The sequence below is a fragment of the Hordeum vulgare genome, chromosome 4H (assembly GCF_904849725.1).
Source record: "Hordeum vulgare subsp. vulgare chromosome 4H, MorexV3_pseudomolecules_assembly, whole genome shotgun sequence".
Classification (NCBI taxonomy): Eukaryota; Viridiplantae; Streptophyta; class Magnoliopsida; order Poales; family Poaceae; genus Hordeum; species Hordeum vulgare.
The window spans coordinates 242761769-242786459 of NC_058521.1; the positions used below are offsets into that span (position 1 = coordinate 242761769).

General features: G+C 47.3%; 1 protein-coding gene across 4 annotated transcripts; it reads left to right on the plus strand.

The window, feature by feature from the left end:
* Positions 1–7948: 7948 nt before the first annotated feature.
* On the plus strand, positions 7949–18637 carry LOC123448458. 4 transcript variants are annotated; one of them, XM_045125359.1, is made up of 8 exons: positions 7949–10343; positions 10413–12690; positions 12773–13020; positions 13104–13254; positions 15028–15211; positions 15286–15618; positions 15706–16382; positions 17549–18637. In XM_045125359.1, the coding sequence occupies exons 1-8, from the start codon at positions 8170–8172 to the stop codon at positions 18131–18133; spliced, it is 6630 nt and encodes a 2209-aa protein (XP_044981294.1). In that variant the 5' UTR covers positions 7949–8169; the 3' UTR covers positions 18134–18637. The 4 variants fall into 4 exon arrangements, with proteins under 4 accessions (XP_044981294.1, XP_044981291.1, XP_044981293.1 ...); XM_045125356.1 differs by having other exon boundaries at positions 7949–12690; XM_045125358.1 differs by having other exon boundaries at positions 7949–12690; positions 15718–16382.
* Positions 18638–24691: the final 6054 nt, after the last annotated feature.

Genomic DNA, 24691 nt, shown 5'->3' on the forward strand with positions numbered 1-24691 from the left:
TCTCAGAGTTGAGGTTTTCCACTAGGGAATCCGACGAGATCGCGAGCTTCGTGATTGAGGATTTCTATGCGGCTTGTGGTAATTTGTGATGGACTAGTTGGAGCACCCCTGCAGGGTTAAATCTTTTCGGAAAGTCGTGCCCGCGGTTATGTGGCAACGTGGAAACTTTGCTTAACACTGGTTCTAGATAACTTGAAGTTAACTTAATTAAAATATGCCAACTGCATGCTTAACCGTGACTGTCTCTTTCGTGAGTTCTTTCTCCGATTGAGGACACGGTGGGGTTATGTCTGATGTAGGTAGGTGTCCAGGATCATTCATTTGATCATCAGTAGTTCTCGTCCGTTATGCGTAGATCTTCCCCCTCTTATTTCTTGTACTCGTAAGTTAGCCACCAAATATATGCTTAGCCGCTGTTGCAACCTCACCACTTAACCATACCTTACCCATTAAGCTTTGCTAGTCTTTATACCTTTGGAAATGAGATTGTTGAGTCCAATGTGGCTCACAGATTACTACAACACCAGTTGCAGGTACAGGTAAAGGTTACTTGACACGAGCGCGTTGATTGTTCATTTGGAGTTGCTTCTTCTTCTTCTTCTTCATCGATCTAGGATGGGTTCCAGGCCGGCAGCCTGGGATAGCAAGGATGGACGTCGTTCTTATTTTCTTGTTTGTTTTCGTCTGTAGTCGGACCCTGCTCTTACTCTTGGTGAATATGTAATGTACTGATGTGACTCTGATGTAGCTTGTGGCGAGTGTAAGCCAACTCTGTATTTATCTCTTCTTTTCAGTACATGTACTTGTAACGATATCCATTCTTGCGACACGACGAGATGCGCTTCTATCCCTGACGAGGCCCCCGTGCCAAATTGAGGATAGGGTCGCATCTTGGGCGTGACACAAGCGAATGATCCTGAACACCTACCTATGTCAGACATAACCCCACCGTGTCCTCGATCGGAGAAGGAACTCACGAAAGAGACAATCACGATTACGCACACAGTTGGCATATTTTAATTAAGTTAACTTCAAGTTATCTAGAACAAGTGTTAAACAAAGTTTCCACATTGCCACATAACCGCTGGCACAGCTTTCCGAAAGATTTAACCCTGCAGGGGTGCTCCAACTAGTCCATCACAAATTACCACAAGCCGCATAGAAATCCTCGATCACGACACTCGCGATCTCGTCGGATTCCTTAGTGGAAGACCTCAACTCTGAGATTACCCAAAGCATCACCGGAATCCCGATGCACAAGATATCTCGTCAAAGGTAAAACTAATCCAGCAAGGCACCCGACGTGTCGACGATCCCGATAGGATCCGCGTATCTCGTTCTCAGGACCCGACGGATAAGAGAAGCGTACGGTGGCCTGATAGAAATCTCCCGAGTTGCCCCGGGTTGGCCCCGCACGGTGCTCTGCTTTGGACCAGCACCATCAACACTGGCTCCCCTGTATTATGTGAAATTACTCCTCGGGTTCATGACGCCCTATGCTTTCAGTATTAACAAAGATATTATGTTGGGAAAATGTAGTACCAATGTTGGGCCTTGCCAGACCAACTTTAATCTAAAATGAATTATCAAGGGGGTTCCCATAACAACCCCGATCGTGTTAGGAGCGCTCAATTATGGAACATAACACCGGTAGCCGAAACTAAGGGGGCAAAGGTGGAACAAAACACCAGGCTAGAAAGGATTAAATTAAATTAATCCTTTTACCAAGTGTATAGCGGCATTAAATTAAATAGCATTAATATGGTGATATAACAAGGAACCCATGTAATCACATGGAAGCAACTGCACCTGCAACTAGCAAAGCTAACAACATGGTTAAGCAAGCAGTAACATAGTCAATCAGTGGTCTGCTAGGTCGAACAGGTTGAAGGTTATCATGGCATTGTTGAGAGGCTCATATATAACATGTGGTAGGCAACGAGACATAATCGATAGAAGCGATAAAACTAGCATGCCAATGATAGTAATGGTATCTCGGGAAATGGTCATCTTGCCTGAGATCCCGCTGAGAAGAAGAATGACTCCGTGAAGCAGACGAACCGATGTAGTCGAATGGGTCCTCACTTTCCAACACGCTTGCGGAACTCTAAAGAGACGGAGCAAACCGGAAACAAACATCAACACAAATATTCACCACACGATGCACAACCTACTATGATGCATGATCTGATCAATGATGCAAGGGATGGCATGTCAATTCACCTCACGCAAACACTACACATTAAGTGAAGCTCGATATGCAACGGGTTACATATCGATGAAACTCCACGATTAATTATTTAGTTCACTCCCGGTTATTTACACGGCAATATTAAATTGTTGTTAACATGGCAAGGGGTGAAGCGAGTGATTCTACAAGTCATCCTAGTCGGTAAACACGCGGGACTTAGAACGGAGCTACGACACAAGAAACATGCAACACATGATATCATGCCATGAATGCGTCATGCATGCGAGTACAACACCACGGGCAAGAAGAGAAAGAAACATGGGTCACCACGGCGAGCGAAAGGAAACCATGGCGGCAAAACGGAAACGAAGCCACGACAACGTTCCTATCCCGATAACTCGAAGAGGTATCGGTGCCAACGAACTGGAAGCGTGTGCGGGAACGCTAAATAAAGATGGGGTGATCCCGGTTACTGGGTTCCCATGTGTCGGGGCTCAATGAAAGAGGTACACGTGCAACAGACAACAACTAGTCGCAAACGAACGATACATCTCATACATCACATGCACACGGTCACGACACGTCCCATCGGTATACCTTCGAAGCGTGCACATCGGAGCCGATCGGTTCGTAGCAGACGTCGTGGAAGTCGTGGTCGTCATGGAAGTAGTGGTGCTCGGGTCTCGTCGACGGTAGTCATACTCTCGGCGTCGGTTCACGGGTCTTCGGCGTCGGTATTCGAACATGTTCCGGGGGTCGTCGAGGATGTCGTGGTACTCGCCGATCTTGTCGGTTTCATGAAGGAGGGGATGGTGCACGCAGAGACGGCAAGCGGCAGCACAAGCAAGCAATAGCATCTACAGCAGCACGAGCAACAGCAACACGCAATCAAGCATATCATCAGGCAATGGCAAGCTATAGCTAGCATCTAGCAAAACAGCTAGCAGGCAACATCAACTATCAACCTAGCCTATCAACTACAACTAGCAGCAAGCAAGCAACAAAGCAACTACATCAAGCACACTAGCAAGCAATAGCAACATCATGCTACAGTAAGCTATCAACCGGCTAGCAACAACAACTAACAACCTAAGCAGCTACAGTCAGCTAGCTAAGCGGCAGCAGCCTGGCAGCAATAGCAAGCAGCACCCAAACGACAACAACCAGCGCATCAGCAAAACGGCGGCGGCAACAGCTTCGGCAGGGGAACGCCAAGGCGGCTCGACACAAGCAGCGGCAGGAGCATGCGGCAAACAGCACCTCGAGGCAGGCAGGCACAGCGGCAACAACAACATCGGCCTAGCAGCAGCTATGCATCGGCAACAGCAGCATGGCAATGGCAACGCGGCCAGCAACTAAGCAACATCTAAGCAGCAAAGCGACCACAGGGGGGCGCACCGGCGAGCACGGCAGGACGGCGGCGCGCAGAGGCCTCGGGCCGGCCATGGCGAGCTGCAGCAGGGGCAAACCGTCGAGGGGAGCTCGACGCCGGAGAGGCCATGGCGGGCGGCGACCACGGTGAGGCACAACAGCAAGCCGGCGGCGAGCACGGGGCCAAGGCATGGCGGCGACGGCGGAGAACCTGGTAGGACGGCGAGGGGCGGCGAGGCCGAGGCCATGGCAGGGCATGGCGGCGCCGGCGGGGCACGGGCGACGGGCTGGAGACGGCCACGGCGGGCAGCGTGGGCAGGGCACCGGCGGGGAGAGGGAGGGCCCCCGAGGAGAGCAGCGGCAGGGAACCGACGACCATGGCGGGGGCGATCGTCGGCGACCCTAGGGCACAGAGGCGCGCGGGGAACGGCGGCGCAGCGCGGGTGCAGGGGGCTCCTGCAGGCGGGTGGCACGGCGGGGCTGCTGGCGCGGCCGGAGCTAGCGCGCAGGGGAGCAGGAGGCCGGCATCGCGGGGCTGCTGGGGCGTGGATGCGAGGAGGGGGAAAGGGGAACGGGCAAGCACGGGAGGAAGAGGGGTCGGGAGGAACGGGGAGAGTAGAAACTGCGTGAGGGGGAGGAGAGAGGGGATCGGGGCGCTAGGGTTGGGCCTGGGATGCTTGGGCCTGGCCTGGCCGGCTGGCTCCCTCCTCTATTTGGGTTTTTTTTCTTTTTAAAACAGAGAAACACCGCAAAATAAAAAGGTTCAAACATAAGAAAAAAATAAACGTTTTTTGAGCTCCTTTAAAAACCCACACCCCAACTATAAGAAATAGTTGGGCATCTTTTTATTAAAAGAAACAAAATGAAACCTTTTGAAGAAATAAATAAAACCTCTTTTATTTAAAGAATAAAATAAAAGTTCTTTAAAGGAGACATGAAAATGAGACTGTTTTAAAATAAAACAAAAGGAGAAAATAAAGAAAACCCAAGGGGTTGCCCCCACATTTAATAAAAGGATTTTTAAAAGAAGACAAATTTATGTTGAAGGGGTTAAAACTTAAATCTTTAGCAAAACCAGAAAAAATGAAATAAGAGGGGAGAGAAGGTTTTAGGTCCACGGTGCAATAGGGTTTTGAGGTGGCTCTCACGCACCCCTCTCACTACTCCAACAAAACAACGCCACTCACAAAGCACTAAGACCCAACAACACGGAGCAACAAGCAACACCGACAAAACACAGTTGACATGATGCCATGCATGATGCGATGATGCAAACTAAATGAAGAGGCCACAAAATAAAATAACCACACGACGGAAACGGAATAGAAGGGGGAATCTTCTCGGGCGTCGGTCTCGGGCTGTCACATTGAGTCCCTGTGGCTCATAGATTACTTCAACACCCCAATAGGTACAGGTATGCCCGACGCAGGTGATCCAGATGGCACGCACCTAGCGTGGCGGTACGATGAGGAGAACGACCGCCTGTACGTGAACTATCCAGAAGACTGAGGCGTGGTCGTGATCGTGGGCAAGCATTCAAGATAGCATAGCCTTTTCTTTGTGTTATGTAGTCCGCAGTGGAACTACCTTGTCTGAATAAATGTGTGGATGTAACTCTGATATTATCTATGTGAGATGGCAAATGATGCCCTATTTGTCAATCTTAAATTATGTATGTGCTATGTTTATCTCGCTTGCGAAACGCTTAGATGCGCTTCTTTCCCATTTGGGGCATCGCCCCCTAAATAGGAAAAGGACCGCATCTTAGTCGTTACACAAGCATAGCCTAGCTCCGAAGCTACATATAGCTTGGCATGTAAACTACCCATTGTAGCTTACATGCCAAGCAGCTTGGTATGTAAGCTACCCATGGTAGCTTACATGTCAAGCAGCTTGGTATGTAAGCTACCCACAGCAGCTTACATACCAAGCCACACACCCATACAGGGGGCTCATGCCCACCACGTATGAGAGGACCCCCTTTGGCTGCCCTCTCATCCTCTCATGGACTCACTCTCTCCCACCCCACACACACTCACGTATGAGGCACAAGCCCATGACTTTCTTCTCCAATACAGCTCCAGAAGCAACCTTGTACTACAAATATACATCATATACAGACATGCAGGAGTAGGGGTATTATCTCCCCGGAGATCCCCGAACCTGGGTAAACCACCGCGTGCTACTACCCTATCCCGTCCCGGATCCTCCACGACATCCTTGCCCTCACCTCGATTAGCCATCCCATGGCATCTGCCGTCAGGGTACCCCTATGAGAAAATGACGACATAACCTATCTTCAGTTTTTACACTTACTTTTATCTTTGAAATTTGCATTTGTCATGCCGAACTCAATAATATTATTTTTACAAAAATATAAGATATTTGTTTCCCCCGTTGCAAACGCACGAGCATGTTTGCTAGTAGCATATATTACAATAAAATTGAATGAAAGAGCTTTGAAAAAAAGTTGACCAAAATCGGGTGATCTTTTTTAGTTGAAGGTCGTAACTGAATGTGATGTCTTTAAAACCAGGGGCATAATGTTATAGCTCTTTAAAACTAGGAAGCAGAGTGTTATAAAAGATAGGGGTAGTTTCATCCATGACTAGTATCTTAATTAGAGAACATAGACAAGTGAAAAAACTGCACCTAATACACACGTTTGGATGCAAAATATTTTTGTAGTTTTCTTAGGCATACTAGGAACCCTAAAGACTTTATGGTGTTTGAATGACAAAACACACTGTAGTTTAAGATACCATGGTATGTCTCATATCAAAGTATTATTGTAGTATCCAAAAAGAGATTCGTACCTCATTATTTAAAATTAAACTTTATAGAAATCATGAGCACCTATCTCTTCTCTGTCTATTATCTCTTAAATGATCATAATTGCTGGACCGCTCCTCACTAGTAGGTGATTGAGGTTAGGTGGCTCCACACATTGCATCATGTAGATTAGATTTCTATTCTAAGGACGACATCATCGGTCAAATTAATTTCTACGGACGATCTCGCATGATTCTATCGACTCACTAACCGTTGATTACTTTCCCGCAAGTAATGATCATCTAAAAGGAAGCTTGCCAATTGATTAGATCAATTTGTGCATGCATTGGGAGTCGGTTTTACACGCACGTCAATTCATGTATACTCAAGGAGCTAGGTAGTGCTAGTGGCGGTGTCAGATTGCAATCATGTGTAGTCAACTCAATGTTGTGTAGCCAATATGTATGTATTTTTATAGATTATATATATATTTTGCATAATTTGTGCTTATATATATTTTTTGCATAATTTATGCTTATATGTGATGCTTTTTCCATAAAGTTGTGTAGTCATTTGACTACACAACCTATACATGGGTGATCTTATAAAAACTACAACGTCAAATGAGTTGGTGGTTTTGCCAATACTGAGAAAAACTATGTTTTGAAGAAAAAAAAGTATTCATTGTCCAAGCAATGAAATACCAAGGTTTTGAAAATGGAGACTGCTACGTGTCTATCGTTAAACGTCTAGTAATCATCCACCACCTTGACAACCGTCGGATCTCCATGCGCGAGCCTTCCGATCTAACTCCTCGCACGCGGCTCGTCGCCTTCCCGACACATTAACTCCTGAAACAACAAACCAGTTGCAGAAACTACGGCCACGTTGCAGAAACAATTCCTAAAACAACGACCGTGTTACATAAATAATACCGAAACAACGGTCGTGTTGGAGAAACAATTTCTGAAACAACGACAGCGTTGTAGAAACAACGACCATGTTGCAAAAATTACGACATGTTGCAAAAATTATGACATCTTTTGACCCATGTTGCAAAGATTACGCCACCTTTCGACCCATGTTATAAAATTTACAACATGTTGCAAAAATTACGACATCTATTGCAAAAATTACGACATCTTCACATAGGTCGAATAAACCCACTGTTACCGAGTATGAGGAATGTCTGTCGTGAAACAACAAGCGGGTTGCACGAAAACAAAAACGACTTCGGTGGACACGGAATGCTGTCGACGGTCTAATCAACACATGATCGAATGGCTGTCGACGGTCTAATCAACACATGATCGAATTGCCATGGAGCCGGCGGACGGGCGCGATGGGCTCGTAGAAGATAATTTTTCGCTTTGAAAATACTTTGGTTTTTACAAGACTCTCTGCCAAACTAGGCCGCAATGGATTTTTTCCCTGTTAAAAAAAAGAAAAAACGTCACCGACCTGGGCGGCGATGGACCGCTGGTCCAACAAGCCAACGGCCACCGAAACCCATACGTAGAGCTCCAAGATTCGTGCCGCAGTGCTCACTCGCATCCCTCCCCCACGGGGGCATCCTCCAGTCCCGACCGCCCCCCCCCCCCCCCCAACAACACCCACCCCCCTCCTCTTCCGGACCCGGCACCAACCCCCCGTTCCAAATCCCACCACCCCATCGCCGTCGGCGAGCCACCAGCACCAGTACCACCTCCTCCCCATCTCCACCAGCCCTCGCATAAACCTCGAGCCGACGCCTCCTCCACCCTCTCCCCGCACGCCCACCCGCGCATCGGGCTGCAGCTAGGGTTTCATGCGCTCCGTGGCCGCCACAGCCGCCGATGTCGCACCCCGGCAAGTTTGTATCCGTTAACCTCAACCGATCGTACGGCCAGTCCGCCCAATTCCAAAGTGGCGGCCGCCCCTCCCGCCCCGCTGCCCCCTCTGCCGGTGGCGGCGGCGGCATGGTGGTGCTTTCCCGCGGTCGCGGCTCCTCCTCTATGGCCAAGCCGCAGCAGCCCAAGCTCTCTGTACCGCCGCCTCTGAACCTCCCCTCGCTCCGTAAGGAGCACGAGCGTTTCGAGGGCGCGACCGCCACTACTGGCGGTGGGGTCGCCTCAGCCCCGCCCCGATCCGGCGGGGCCGTGGCTGGGTGGACGAAGCCTGCTCCGGCATCCGAGAAGCAACTGGGCTCGATACCGGCTCCTAGTGGCGTTGCCAGGCTCCCATCGTATGGATTCCAGGAGAAAGCTGTCGTCCTGCGGGGCGAGGACTTCCCTTCTCTTAAAGCAGCGGTGGCGCCACCACCTGCGCCACCCGTGCAGCATCGCCAGAAAGACGTTGATGGTGCTCAAGCCGCCATGCCGGAGACACAGCCGATGCCCCTGGGCATGCGACCGCATGTGATGCCCTCGCGTGGTGCTGAGCCCTTGGCTTCTGCCGGCGTCACAGGTACTGGCCTCCATGGTTCAGCGGAGAAGGCCCAAACTCATGATTTGGGGCCGCTGCCACTGGTGCGGCTAAGGTATGATGCTGATTGGGCTGATGATGAACGTGATACAGGGCTGAGTCTCCCAGATCGCGACAGTAAAGAGAGGGGATTTGGTAGGATTGAGACCATGGTTCCAGGGTGCGACTTCTATGGTGCGACAATGGAGCGCTTAAAAAATGAGTCCTTGGGGAGAGATTACATTGCTCCCAATAAAGAGGGCGTGCAAGATGGTTTGTGGCGATCTCCTATGCCAAGCCACAATGTGGAGAGGACAGATGGTCGTCCTCACAGTGCAGGCAAAGGAAGCGGACAGTTACTTTACCATGAAGGCATTACTAACGGTGCCTCCAAGGATTTGTGCAATACTAGTAAGGAGCCTGCTGTGCGAGCCTATGGACAGATTGGGACGGAACTGCACGGAAGCGCACATATTGGGGAAACTGCAGGTGAATGTTACAATGATAATTCTAATAACTGGTACAGAGGGAAGTCTTTCCAGAATAATCCTGTTTCCAAGGTGATGCCATATCTTGGTAATAAGGGACCTTTAGTTAACGAGCCAGGAGCAAAATTTGGCAGGGATAAGTGGCTCACTGGAGTCCCTGTAAGGCCTTTAGTTGAGCATACCGGTTTTGATAGCATTTCTGCCGTTAGTTTCAGTTCAATAAAGAAGAAAAAAGAAACAACCAAACCATCAGATTTCCATGATCCAGTAAGGGAGTCATTTGAGGCTGAGCTCGATAGGATCTTGAGGGTACAAGAGCAAGAAAGACAGCGGGTAGTGGAAGAACAGGCCAGAGTCAGAGAAATCGCTAGGAAACAAGATGAGGAGAGGGAGAACCTGATAAGAGAGGAGGAGGAAAGGCGGCGGTTGGTGGAAGAAGAGGCAAGACAGGCTGTTTGGCAAGCCGAGCAAGAGACGCTGGAAGCTTCCAGAAGAGTTGAGGAGCAGAGAATTGCTAGGGAGGAAGAGAAGATGAGGGTTGCTATGGAGGAGGAGCGGCGTAGAGAAGCCGCACGTCAAAAGCTCCTGGAATTGGAGGCAAGGATTGCTAGACGGCGAGCCGAATCAAACATGAGCAATGGAAATCTTACTTCAGCTGCCAATGATGAACAAAGACTTGGAGCCTTGAAAGACAGAGATGTGTCACGGTACACTAATGCTGGTGAAAGACATGCTATTAGCAGACTGGGTGAGCGCATCAATACCTCCATTTCATCGGTGGCTTCCAGTCTCAACCGGTACAGTGATACAGTTCCAAGGGCGCTCAACATTATGGGAGATGGACACTCAGGCTTGGTTGATAGAGAACACGCATACCACAGTGCAAGGGCTGCATTTGAAGACCAAGAAAATATACATTACAGCCCACGGCGTGGCACTTTGGGTACTAAGAGGGAAAGTTTCCCTAAAAAAGATTCTTATGTTGGATTTCGGGCATCGTCAGTCGGGCCATCTTCGAGAGACCAAATCAATGATTCACCATGGGCACTGGAAGATTACAGTCAAGGAAGAGTTTCAAGGTGGGATGCACCGACGGAGAATAACTGTTTTGACAAGCAGTCTGAATTTGACACTCATTTTTTTAACAGTGATAGGTTTGGAGATGCTGCATGGCTGCCTAGTGGTTCCTACAGAAGCCCCAATGCTCAACAAGGAGGGAGAATGTTCCAGAACTCCGAGGCTCATGATTTCTCGTCTTCTACAAAATCCTGCTATCCTATGCGGCATCCATGTGTACCCCCACCACATGTTGTGACCTCAATGCATGGAAGTGCAGTTAGTTCTTCTATTCAACGTGCCAATTCATCTTTCATTCATGATTTAATGAGAGAGAGTTCTAGTAGAGATGATGAACAAACTATGCACAGTCAATATGGTAGTGCATACCAAGAAGTATCCCGCCAGCATCGGACGCCTGCTGAAGGCATTGTTGTCAATGAGCAGCAAAATGGGGACAGGGCGAGCCCTGTTTTGGGCTCACAATCTTCTCTTTCCGTTTCAAGCCCTCCTAGGTCACCTGAACATGTTTCACATGACGAGATGGATGTTTCTTGTGATTCACCTGCACTGCCAACTTCTGCTGATGGTGATCGTACTGTGGTATCTGATAATGACCAAGTGGCTTCAACTTTAGATGCAGCAAACATAAGCAGAATCACTACCTCAAGCGCGGCTTATCACATGGAGGATGAGGAATGGCCAAGTGAACACAATGAATCCAAGCGAAAACAGGATGAGTATGATGAGGAAGGCAATAGCTACCAAGAAGATGAAATCAATGATGGCGAGGGTGATACTCTTGACTTGGCTAATGAGTTCACAGATGTGCATCTTGACTTGGATGATGAGTTTGCAGATGAAGATAATACAACTGCAGAAATGGAACCAGTTATACTTGGATTCGATCAGGGTGTACAGGTTGAAATTCCCGTGAATAATGAGCTTGAATTAAGTTCTGTGAAGAGCACTGAACTGGAAGTTGGTGTACACTTGGGCGTCGTGAAGCAAGAGTTGAGATGTGGTTCAGTTGATCCTTATGACATTGTTACGCTTCAAGGCCTTGATCAAACAAATGCCTTGGCCGATGAATCTAATGTTGATCCATCCGGTAGCACAGCTGTGTCAAGTTCCAAGTTACCTCAGGCATCTTTTGCCCCCCCTATTGATTCATCAACATCAGCAGTAATTGACCAGAACGAAGTTCCTGTTAGTCTGGGTTTGTTTTCTGGGCCATCTTTAATACCAACTCCGATTCGAGCCATTCAGATTGGCTCCATACAGATGCCGATCCATCTCCACAATCAGATTAACCCATCCCTGGCTCAACTGCTCCCTTCATCAGCTCCTTTATTCAAGTTTGGTCAGTTGAGGCATGTCCGCCCTGTTGCCCAGAATGTTCGACAACATTCTCAGGCGGTGCCCTCCATTCAGCCCCCCGCACCAACTCTACATATATCGAAACAGAATGGTTCGAGTGGTATACCTAATGAGATGGATCGAAATGCAAACCAGATTACCCCAAGAGAATCAAATTTGCATCAGCGCAATGAATCTGAAATCAACTGGATGGCTGATTTAAATGAATTTCAGAGCCGATTAGACAGAACTTCAATTGGAGAAAATGCATCTTTCAGACTTTCAAAAGGTGATTCTCAGAGGAATAATGATATCTCTTCAAAGCGGAATCACAAATCTTCTTTCAGTAACACAGAATCTTCTCAAGTTGGTTCATATGGGAAAGCCTTGAGTGGCATAAAGGCTCCAGGCGCTGTATCTGGTGGAAGTGGGAGGAGATACGATTATGCTGTTAAAGAATCTAATATGGGATCAACAGGCTCACCTGTTGAACCTTTTCATAAAGACTCCAGAGGATTCCAGAGAAGGTCTCGTAGGAACATAAGAAGAACTGAATTTAGAGTGCGGGCAAATGTTGAGAAGAACGAAACCCAAGCTTCTGAGTGCCATGATGAGCAGAATGAGAATCCGGTTCCCAATGGATTGGCAAGGGAGATTCCGGTGAGAAATGTGAACAGAAAGGAAGGTACAAATGAAACAATTGATATTAATGGAGCAGATTCTTCATCTACATCTGCTCATTATTATAGTAAAACAGAGAGACTTGCACAGAAGGCTCCATCTTATGACAGGTCTCGTTGTGGGTACAAGAAATCTAGAGCAGGTGGTATCCCCGAGGGAGATGCTAATACCTTGTTACGTGCTGGAGTTGTACGCATCGTTAAGCAGCAAGGCTTTGAAATGCCTGTTGATGCAGATGGTTTTATTGAAGTCAGGTCCAAGAAGCAGATCATGAGTGTCAGGAGAGAGCAGAGGGAGAAAGAAAATAGATTGAAAATAAGGACGGCAAAGGTGCCAAGTTATCATCCTTTACATTGGTGCCTTGTATGTATTTGTCTTCCTAAAATTAATGCTTTCGTGTTTGTTGAACCAGGCTCCCCGCAAGCAGCATCAAATGTCGCTACACAGTTCTAACAGTTCAAGTATTTGTAAGGGGACAGTTTCTTTGGATGGAGAACCTGCGAAGAAAGTTTCTTTGGGTTCTGTCCTTGCAGTTGAAGGAAGGGTCCTTGACCACGCCGAACCATCATCTTCATTCATGAATGATACAGCTTCAATGACACCCATAGGGCGGCCACCTTCAGCCAACACAGGACCTCGTACAAACTACTGTGCAATGAAGTATGTAGCACTGTATCTTGGTTATGTTTATGCTATTTAACTAGGATTCTTGTTTATAACCTTGTTCAAAAATTCTTTTGCAGGCCTATCGGAAGCCAGTCAACCTCTGACTTGATAACTTCTATTGCCGCAACAAAGCTTGCGGCATGCTTCTCAGAAAGCAATAATAAAACATCGCCAATTGGCACTCCATTTAACATGGGCAACTGGGATAGTTCACAAACGAACCAGCAGGTAGATTGCTTTCGCAAGTTTTTTTTGTCCCTATGCGCAGATCATTATTCAAAACAGTATATGACGTGCCTTGGGTATCTTGGGGGTCCTTCATTATGGTGTTTCTGCTGACTTCATCTTCTGTGTGCTAAGTTAATGTGGGCAGTTCTGTGCTGCTTATATTTCTGCAGGCAAAAGCATTTTATATCCAAACCAGATGGTTTCACAGTTTCCCTTCATAGGCCCTGTTTGGATCCCACTGCTAGAGCTAGTTTGAGCTAGTTTGAGCTGAACTAGCTCCCAAAGTATCCAAACACATGGGCTAGTTTGGGTTAGATGCAAACTAACCCATCAAAAAAAACTAGCCCTGAGAAGAGGTGCTAATTGGAGCTAGTTGGGGATGGACAGCTAAAAATAATAATATTTTGACCGCATCAGATCCTTTCCTCGCCCCACCCGCCGCGCGCGCCCCGCCCGCCCCGCTCGGCCGCGCTCGCCCCGCCCGGCCAGGCCGCGCGCGCCCCGCCCGGCCGCCCTCGCCCCGCCCGGCCAGGCCGCGCGCGCCCCGCCCGGCCGCCCTCGCCCCGCCGGCCTTGCTCGCCCCGCCCGGCCTTGCTCGCCCCGCCGGCCGCGCTCTCCCCGCCCCGCCGCGCTCGTCCCGCCCGGCCGCGCTCGTCCCGCCGGCCGCGCTCGCCCCGCTCCGCCGCGCTCGCCCCGCTCCGCCGCGCTCGCCCCGCCAGTCGCGCTCGCCCCGCTCCGCCGCGGTGGCCCCGCTCCCCCGCGCTCGCCCCGCCCGCCGCGCGCGCCCCGCCCGCCCCGCTCGGCCGCGCTCGCCCAGGCCGCGCTAGCCCCGCCCGCCGCGCGCGCCCCGCTCGGCCGCCCTCGCCTCGCCCGGCCGCCCTCGCCCCGCCCGGCCGCCCTCGCCCCGCCGGCCTTGCTCGCCCCGCCCGGCCTTGCTCGCCCCGCCGGCCGCGCTCTCCCCGCCCCGCCGCGCTCGTCCCGCCCGGCCGCGCTCGTCCCGCTCCGCCGCGCTCGCCCCGCCCGGCCGCGCTCGCACCGCGCGGCCGTCCTCGCCCCGCCCGTCGCGCTCGCCGCGCTCGCCGCGCTCCGCCGCGCTCGGCCCCGCTCGGCCTGCTCGCCACCGCCGGCCGCGCTCGCCCTGCTCGCCCCGCCGGCCGCACCAGGCCTAAACAAAAGCTGGGCACAACAAATCCTGGTTAAAAGATACACATGATTGAAAAAAATGCATTTATTGTCAAACTAACCTTTGCATCCAAACACCACCAAAGGCTAGAGTTAGTTCATGGTTAGACTAAAGTTAGAAACTAACTCTAACCTCTAGCCAAGTTAGAGTATCCAAACAGGGCCATAAATGATGGGAAGTGAGCTAGCACTATACAAAAAAATAACCTACATTGCGAAAATTTTGCATGTCAGTGTTATTAAGTCGTGTTATTTTGGATTGGCACTCATCCTAACTTTGTGCTGGATGGCCATGCAATACATATACTCCCTCCGTTCCTAAATATAAGTCTTTCTAGAGATTCCACTAGAAGATTACATACGGATGTATATAGACATAGTCTAAGTGTAGATTCACTCATTTTGATTCGTATGTAGTCATCTAGTGAAATTTCTTAAAAGACTTATATTTAGGAACGGAGGGAGTAATTAATATTTGGACATTGATGTTATCTCCGAGATAGAAATCTGATACTTCTCCTTATTAATACGACTCTGGATGTCTTACAATTCTGTGCTTGTATAGCTTCTGACAACTTGTGCCCATGCTAGGTTATGCCATTAACTCAAACTCAACTTGAGGAAGCGATGAAACCAGAAAAGTTTGAACAAGCAGGTTCTGGCTTTCCATTGGAGTCCAATAATGCTCTATCTCCTACAGTAACCACGGACGTGGCATACACATCATCTGCTAGCCCTATCAACTCTCTTTTGGCTGGGGAGAAGATTCAGTTTGGTAAGCACGTCATGGTTAGTATTGTACAATGCTTCCAGCAGCTTCATTGATGATGAAATAATTACAATGCTCAGGGGCAGTTACATCGCCAACCGTACTGGCTCCGATCACCCGAACAATTTCAAATGGGCTTGGTGCTCCAGGTTCATCTTGGCCTGAAATGAAGATTGACCGAAATTTGCCTGGTGATAGCAGTGCTGCTGCTGTTTTGTTCGATAAGGAGAAGGCTACTACTAAAGATCAATGTCAAGACTCAGAGGAGGCTGAAGCTCAAGCTGAGGCTGAAGCAGCTGCTTCTGCTGTGGCTGTTGCAGCTATTTGTACTGATGAGGCAGTTGGAACTGCAGCTTCTGCTTCAGACAAAAATAGCTTTAGCAGTAAGGATCTCACTGGGTTAACAGCTGGAGGTATGATCTTCTGGTTGTTGATTATTTGATTTAAAAATTACCTTTTAGATGCACATGTATTTATAGAGCTTAATAAAACTTAAGCAGGGGCAATAACAGGTCAACCTGGTCAATCATCTAGAGAGGAGCCACTGACGGTTGCTCTTCCAGCAGACCTGTCAGTTGACACTCCGTCAATGTCCCTGTGGCCATCTTTACCAAGCCTACAGGTGTCAGGGCCAACGCTTTGTCAGTTCCCGATTGCACAGACGTCCCACTTCTCTTGCTTCGAGATGAACACAATGTTAGGAGCACATCCTTTTGCATTTGGACCAAGTGATGAATCTGCTGGCACTTTGGGTCAACAGCCTCAAAGAAGCAATGCTTTGCCTTCAGCACAATTGGGTGCTTGGCCATCTATGGTGGATTCATTTTATCGTCCCCCTACTGGATTCGCTGGTCCTTTCATTAGCCCTGGAGGAATCCCAGGCGTGCAAGGTCCTCCACATATGGTGGTCTACAACCACTTTGCCCCACTTGGGCAATTTGGTCAAATGGGGCTTGGTTTTATGGGAGCCACTTATATTTCTGGTGACAAGCAGCCTGATTGGAAGCAAAACGAAGGACCTTCTGTTGGCATCAGCCAGAGTGATCCAAACAACCAAAATGTACTACCTGGTCAAGTAACCTCACCCAGTTTTCCTACTCAAGTGTCACATCTACGTGCAACTTCTATCATGCCAATCCCAACCCCGCTTACAATGTTTGACATGGCTTCGTTCCAGGTATGCAATAATTGGTTCAGATAGCATGTTTAGAGAATCACATTGGTTCATGCTTATGTGTTTAGATATCCATTTCATTATCAGAAGGGTGATTAGTTTGTGTTATAGGATCAGAGGGAGCAATCTCTCTCTCTCTCTCTGATGTGCATAATTTCATATGCATGGAACAGTTGGAGGCACTTTGTGGCAGCATTTACTATACTCCATCCGTTCCAAAATATAAGCTGTGTTGGTTTTTTCAGAAGTCAAACATTTGCATATTTGACCAAGTTTTAAGAAAAAAGTATCAATATCCACAATACCATATTTTTAACATTAGATCCATCAAGAGAAGTATTTTCATATTTTACTTATTTTGTATTGTAGATGTTGATGTTTCTTCTATAATCTTGGTCAAACATACATATGTTTGTCTGGCACGAAAACTGATCCACCTTATATTCGTGAGTGTAGGTAGTAGCTCGGATTTGTTAGGCTTTTTTCAAAAGGTAGTAGCTCGGATTTGTTAGGCTTTTTTCTTTTGAAACGGAGGCATAAGATTTGCCTCATCTATTAATTAAGAAGGGGATAGAGCTTGTTACAACTTACAACTGACCCCCACAAAACAATTGACCCTAGTTTCTTCGCTCTGGCGGTGATCCAAAGGTTGGCCTCGTTCATGACGTGGACATTGTAGCTGTTCTACTTCTGAAGCATTGCATCTGTTTGTGTTTTTCTCTGACAGCTTTAATTTATGTTCTGCCAGTTTCAAATAAAATCATTGTACTCCCTCCATTCCTAAATACTCCATCCAAAAATAAGTGTCTTAAGCTTAGTACAACTTTATACTAGAGCTAGTACAAAGTTAAGCCAGTTATTTTGGGACAGAAGGAGTATAAGTCTTTTTAGAGTTTCCACTAGAAAACTATATACGGATGTATATAGACATACATTAGAGTGTAGATTCACTCATTTTGCTTTGTATGTAGTCCTCTAATAAAATCTCTAAAAAGACTTATATTTAGGAACGGAGGGAGTATTTTTTAGGAGAGCCCCTTAAGGTATATTTTCCATGATCATTGTATATTGAACTAAATAACCTGGTTACAAACTATTTTCTGTTTTGTTTTATGCCACCAACATTTTCTCTGTTTGTATTGTAACTAACTTCGTAACTATTATTCCAGTCATCTGCGAAAATACAGGTGCAACCTTGTTGGCCACGTGTGCCTATGCACTCTGTCCCATTATCAGTGCAGCTGCAACAGCATCCAATAGATGGTACAGCGGTATCACAGTATGTTGATAATGTGACAATTGACAAGTCAGGTACAAATGATCGATTCCAGGAGTTCTCAGCATCAGATAGCAACAAGAGTTTCCCAAATACAGCTGCCTCCCAGTCGTCGGATGTTAAACAGCCAGTCTCAAGCAGTTCAGATGCTCGAACTGTTGAGCCTTCATTTGTCCGGATAGGTGTTATCGGCAATGAAGTCCCAAATAGCAACCCCAAGCCTGGTCAAGTTGCCAAGATTCCCTCCAAGCCACACCAGTCTTCATTACCATCGGATCAACAGTTCAAACATCCAGTTAATAATAATCAGGATCGTCCGGCCAGGGTTACCCAAAGGACTGGAACTGTGAATGAATGGCAACGTCGGTCAGGATACCCAGGGAGAAGCTCCGGTTCCGACAAGAAATATGGCACTGGTAGGATGAAGCAGATCTATGTCGCCAAATCATCATCAAGTAGCCATGCCCCATCAGGCTAAGAGCAGATATTCTTTCGGCTCAATTTTCTGTGCATGAGATTCATGTTTTATTTGGTAATTATAGCATGTGCCCGTTATTTATTGTTGCTTCATTTTCGTGCATGGAGCAGTATGCCCCCTCTTTGAAGCAATATGGCGTCATGCCTGGATAAATTTTGCAGCTCACCAAAGCTGAGGTGGTGCATGTCGACAATGTTCTATCTGAATTGTTAGGGCAACTCGAATGCAGTCCATAAAAAGCCCCTAGTTATGGACACTTTGCCATGTAACGTTATGCATCAAATGTCCATGGACTGGTTTGGATGGTCGAATTTCCACAAGCCGGCATCAAACTTGGGGTACATTTAGAGGTACATTTAGAGCATGGTTAATAGTATAGCCAACTGCTGGCTATAAGAAATTGAGTGTCATTTATAGCTTATGTTATAACTTACATGTGTAATAGTTGATTAAAAGAGTGTACTACTACTACTTTTTTATTATATGATCCACCTTTCACTTTTAGAAAGTGTCTAGGAGCACGTGTTAGAGTTGGCTCTTAATTAAGAGCCTACTTACCTTCTTTTTCCTCTTCTCTTTTCTCTAATTAAGCAGAAATACAGTAGATTATTTTTTATGCTCCTTGTTTTTTGGTTTATAGGGCTCAAATATGAAATCTCATCAATCAAGGTGAATTGTGAGTGGATGACATTAGTTTTAACTAGCCAATGAAATATTTTTTATATATTTAATTTTTAAGGCAATAAATGTAGCATCCTCTTTATTGAACTTGCATTATGATGTAGAAAACGATGCATGCGTAGCCATTCATTTTCTTTTTCTAAACTCTATGAATTTAATATGACGTGGAACTCAAAGCACTTTAACTCAATTAGACTCAAAATGAGCCTAATATAATGAAAATCTGAAATTTTAAATTTTTTAAGATGAGTCTTATAAATAAAAAAGGAGGAAGTAGCTCGCTGATTCAGCTCTATTGTACTTGTTCTTAGCTGAGTCTTTTGCCTGGCCCACAAAAAGTCATCAAAGACCCACACCATAGAGCAATTTTGACTCCCTTCATTTGTAAGTGAGTGGCGTGAATCAAATAGAGAGGCGCATAGCCTTGCTAAACATACTTTAGGTCTTCTTATAGGACGTCATGTCTGGATCCTTAACCGTCTGATATTTCATGTATTTGGTAACTGATCAATAATGAGAAGTATGTTTAGACTAAAAAACCCTTCCATCGTCCGTGTGAAAAGTCCATCCCTTCGTCTTTAAGTGCCGTGAATCAAATAGAGAGGCGCAACGTACTTTAGGTCTTCCTGTAGGACGTCATGTGTGGATCCTTAACTGATACACAACATCCTTCGGACATCACCATGGCAATAGTCCATTTGTCAAATGACACTGCTACATCTATTTCACACACACAAAGGTATATATACAAAGGTGAATCTTCTCCTTTACATGTGTCAGCTTGTGCCCCTCGAGGATGGTATACTACTTGACATCCCTTTCGTGTGCAAGCTCCAAGGAACAACTACACCATCCGCGAGGGAAGCTTGGAGGAGGAGACGAAAGAAGACGGAGCTGCGGAAGTCTATAGCGGCCGGATGACCGGAAGCCTTCAGACGTTCGACACTCTACAGCGCCCGGACGACCGACGCCCTGTGGACGTCCAACACCTCCCAACGCTCGGACGACCGACGCCCTTCGGAAATCCGGCGCCTCTTACCCCGAGTCGAATCATCGGACGTCCGGACCCTCCCGAGTTGTCGGATGACCAACGTCCTTCGGACGTCCGAAACAGCCTGTGCGCAACCATGACCTTTGGCATCGTATCTCTCTCCCACTTACCCCTTCGTGGTTAAGACTATATATGCTCCTCCCCCACCTCCTTTCAAGGGTTACCTTACGTTTTGACATCTTTGATTGTTGAGCATAGTTCCATCTACTACCCTCCTCCCATGGAAATGCCTTCATGTGAGAAGACCACGTAGTGGATGCCAAGGCCCCTTACGAGGGAAGATCCCTAGTGGATTCAAGGCCCCTTACGAGGGAAGATCCCTAGTGGATTCAAGGCCCCATCTCCCCATGAGATTTGGGATGAACTCTCTCATGTATCTTACTTTCCCGTTGTTGTTCATGTACCTCTGTGGATCTTGTGTGTGGTCAGTCTAGTGGCTATGTGATTGGACTTGTTCTTGAGTGTTTTTTCTTGTGGTTTCTCCCCATTCATCCTCGTGTTCTTGTGAAATCCCCTCCAATTTGTTGGGGAACGTCGCATGGGAAACAAAAATTTTCCTACGCGCACGAAGACCTATCATGGTGATGTCCATCTACGAGAGGGGATGAGTGATCTACGTACCCTTGTAGATCGTACAGCAGAAGCGTTAGAGAATACGGTTGATGTAGTGGAACGTCCTCACGTCCCTCGATCCGCCCCGCGAACAATCCCGCGATCAGTCCCACGATCTAGTACCGAACCGACGGCACCTCCGCGTTCAGCACACGTACAGCTCGACGATGATCTCGGCCTTCTTGATCCAGCAAGAGAGATGGAGAGGTAGAAGAGTTCTCCGGCAGCGTGACGGCGCTCCGGAGGTTGGTGATGATCTTGTCTCAGCAGGGCTCCGCCCGAGCTCCGCAGAAACGCGATCTAGAGGAAAAACTATGGAGGTATGTGGTCGGGCAGCCGTGAGAAAGTCGTCTCAAATCTGCCCTAAAAGCCCCATATATATAGGAGGAGGGAGGGGGACCTTGCCTTGGGGTCCAAGGGACTCCCAAGGGGTCGGCCGAGCCAAGGGGGGGAGGACTCCCCCCCCAAACCGAGTTGGACTTGGTTTGGTGGGAGGAGTCCCCCTCCCTTCCCACTTCTTCCCTCTTTTTTTTTTCTTTTCCTTTGATTTCTTTCTCTTGGCGCATAGGCCCCTTTGGGGCTGTCCCACCAGCCCACTAAGGGCTGGTGTGTCTCCCCAAAGCCTATGGGCTTCCCCGGGGTGGGTTGCCCCCCCCGGTGAACTCCCGGAACCCATTCGTCATTCCCAGTACATTCCCGGTAACTCCGAAAACCTTCCGGTAATCAAATGAGGTCATCCTATATATCAATCTTCGTTTCCGGACCATTCCGGAAACCCTCGTGACGTCCGTGATCTCATCCGGGACTCCGAACAACATTCGGTAACCAACCATATAACTCAAATACGCATAAAACAACGTCGAACCTTAAGTGTGCAGACCCTGCAGGTTCGAGAACTATGTAGACATGACCCGAGAGGTTCCTCGGTCAATATCCAATAGCGGGACCTGGATGCCCATATTGGATCCTACATATTCTACGAAGATCTTATCGTTTGAACCTCAGTGCCAAGGATTCGTATAATCCCGTATGTCATTCCCTTTGTCCTTCGGTATGTTACTTGCCCGAGATTCGATCGTCAGTATCCGCATACCTATTTCAATCTCGTTTACCGGCAAGTCTCTTTACTCGTTCCGTAATACAAAATCCCGCAACTTACACTAAGTTACATTGCTTGCAAGGCTTGTGTGTGATGTTGTATTACCGAGTGGGCCCCGAGATACCTCTCCGTCACACGGAGTGACAAATCCCAGTCTTGATCCATACTAACTCAACTAACACCTTCGGAGATACCTGTAGAGCATCTTTATAGTCACCCAGTTACGTTGCGACGTTTGATACACACAAAGCATTCCTCCGGTGTTAGTGAGTTATATGATCTCATGGTCATAGGAATAAATACTTGACACGCAGAAAACAGTAGCAACAAAATGACACGATCAACATGCTACGTCTATTAGTTTGGGTCTAGTCCATCACGTGATTCTCCCAATGACGTGATCCAGTTATCAAGCAACAACACCTTGTTCATAATCAGAAGACGCTGACTATCATCGATCAACTGGCTAGCCAACTAGAGGCATGCTAGGGACGGTGTTTTGTCTATGTATCCACACATGTAAATGAGTCTTCATTCAATACAATTATAGCATGGATAATAAACTATTATCTTGATACAGGAATTATAATAATAACTATACATTTATTATTGCCTCTAGGGCATAATTCCAACAGTCTCCCACTTGCACTAGAGTCAATAATCTAGCCCTCACATCACCATGTGAATTACATTGTAATAAATCTAACACCCATACAGTTCTGGTGTCGATCATGTTTTGGCCGTGGAAGAGGTTTAGTCAGCGGGTCTGCTACATTCAGATCCGTGTGCACCTTGCATATATTTACGTCCTCCTCCTCGACGTAGTCGCGGATGAGGTTGAAGCGTCGTTTGATGTGTCTGGTCTTCTTGTGAAACCTTGGTTCCTTTGCTAAGGCAATGGCACCAGTGTTGTCACAGAACAAGGTTATTGGATCCAGTGCACTTGGCACTACTCCAAGATCCGTCATGAACTGCTTCATCCAGACACCCTCCTTAGCCGCCTCCGAGGCAGCCATGTACTCTGCTTCACATGTAGAATCTGCTACGACGCTTTGCTTGGAACTGCACCAGCTTACTGCACCCCCATTAAGAATAAATACGTATCCGGTTTGCGACTTAGAGTCGTCCGGATCTGTGTCAAAGCTTGCATCGACGTAACCTTTTACGGCGAGCTCTTCGTCACCTCCATACACGAGAAACATCTCCTTAGTCCTTTTCAGGTACTTCAGGATATTCTTGACCGCCGCCCAGTGATCCACTCCTGGATTACTCTGGAACCTACCTGCCATACTTATGGCCAGGCTAACATCCGGTCTAGTGCACAACATTGCATACATGATAGAGCCTATGGCTGAAGCATAGGGGACGGAGCTCATATGCTCTCTATCTTCATCAGTTGCTGGGCACTGAGTCTTACTCAATCTCGTACCTTGTAAAACTGGCAAGAACCCTTTCTTGGACTGTTCCATTTTGAACCTCTTCAAAACTTTATCAAGGTATGTGCTTTGTGAAAGTCCTATCAGGCGTTTCGATCTATCCCTATAGATCTTAATGCCTAGAATGTAAGCAGCTTCTCCTAGGTCCTTCATAGAGAAACTTTTATTCAAGTAACCTTTTATGCTCTCCAAAAGCTCTACGTTGTTTCCAATCAGTAATATGTCATCCACATATAATATTAGAAACGCCACAGAGCTCCCACTCACTTTCTTGTAAATACAAGATTCTCCAACCACTTGTATAAACCCAAATGCTTTGATCACCTCATCAAAGCGTTTGTTCCAACTCCGAGATGCTTGCACCAGTCCATAAATGGATCGCTGGAGCTTGCACACCTTGTCAGCATTTTTAGGATCGACAAAACCTTCGGGTTGCATCATATACAACTCTTCCTTAAGGAAACCGTTAAGGAATGCCGTTTTGACATCGATCTACCAGATTTCATAATCGAAAAATGCAGCTATTGCTAACATGATTCTGACGGACTTAAGCATCGCTACGGGTGAGAAGGTCTCATCGTAGTCAACTCCTGGAACTTGTGAAAAACCCTTTGCCACAAGTCGAGCTTTATAAATGGTCACATTACCGTCAGCGTCCGTCTTCTTCTTAAAGATCCATTTGTTCTGAATAGCCTTGCGGCCCTCAGGTAGTATCTCCAAAGTCCACACTTTATTCTCATACATGGATCCTATCTCGGATTTCATGGCTTCTAGCCATTTGTTGGAATCTGGGCCCACCATTGCTTCTTCATAATTTGCAGGTTCATCGTTGTCTAACAACATGATTGACAAGACGGGATTACCGTACCACTCTAGAGCAGCGCGTGATCTCGTCGACCTGCGTGGTTCAACAGAAACTTGAACTGGAGTTTCATGATCATCATCATTAACTTCCTCCTCAACCGGCGTCGCAACGACAGAGGTTTCCCCTTGCCCTGCGCCACCATTTAGAGGGATGAGAGGTTCGACAACCTCGTCAAGTTCTATCTTCCTCCCACTCAATTCTCTCGAGAGAAACTCCTTCTCGAGAAAAGTCCCGTTCTTAGCAACAAACACTTTGCCCTCGGTTTTGAGATAGAAGGTGTACCCAACCGTCTCTTTTGGGTAACCTATGAAGACGCACTTTTCCGCTTTGGGTTCCAACTTTTCAGGCTGAAGCCTTTTGACATAAGCATCACATCCCCAAACTTTAAGAAACGACAACTTTGGCCTTTTGCCATACCACAGCTCGTATGGTGTCGTCTCAACGGATTTCGATGGTGCCCTATTTAAAGTGAATGCAGCTGTTTCTAATGCATAACCCCAAAATGATAATGGCAAATCAGTAAGAGACATCATAGATCGCACCATCTCTAACAAAGTACGATTACGACGTTCGGACACACCATTACGCTGTGGTGTTCCAGGCGGTGTTAACTGCGAAACAATTCCACATTGTCTTAAGTGAGTACCAAACTCGAAACTCAGATATTCACCCCCACGATCAGACCGTAGGAACTTGATCTTCTTGTTACGATGATTTTCCACTTCACTCTGAAATTGCTTGAACTTTTCAAATGTTTCAGACTTGTGCTTCATCAAGTAGACATAACCATATCTACTTAAATCGTCAGTGAAGG

Excerpts from the sequence above, each read along its gene's own strand:
- LOC123448458 (XM_045125356.1), top strand. The coding sequence starts at position 8,170 with ATGTCGCACCCCGGCAAGTTTGTATCCGTTAACCTCAACCGATCGTAC. Across the intron at positions 13,021-13,103 it reads ACAAACTACTGTGCAATGAA|GCCTATCGGAAGCCAGTCAA; the intron begins GTATGTAGCACT and ends ATTCTTTTGCAG. Across the intron at positions 15,212-15,285 it reads TGGGGAGAAGATTCAGTTTG|GGGCAGTTACATCGCCAACC; the intron begins GTAAGCACGTCA and ends TACAATGCTCAG.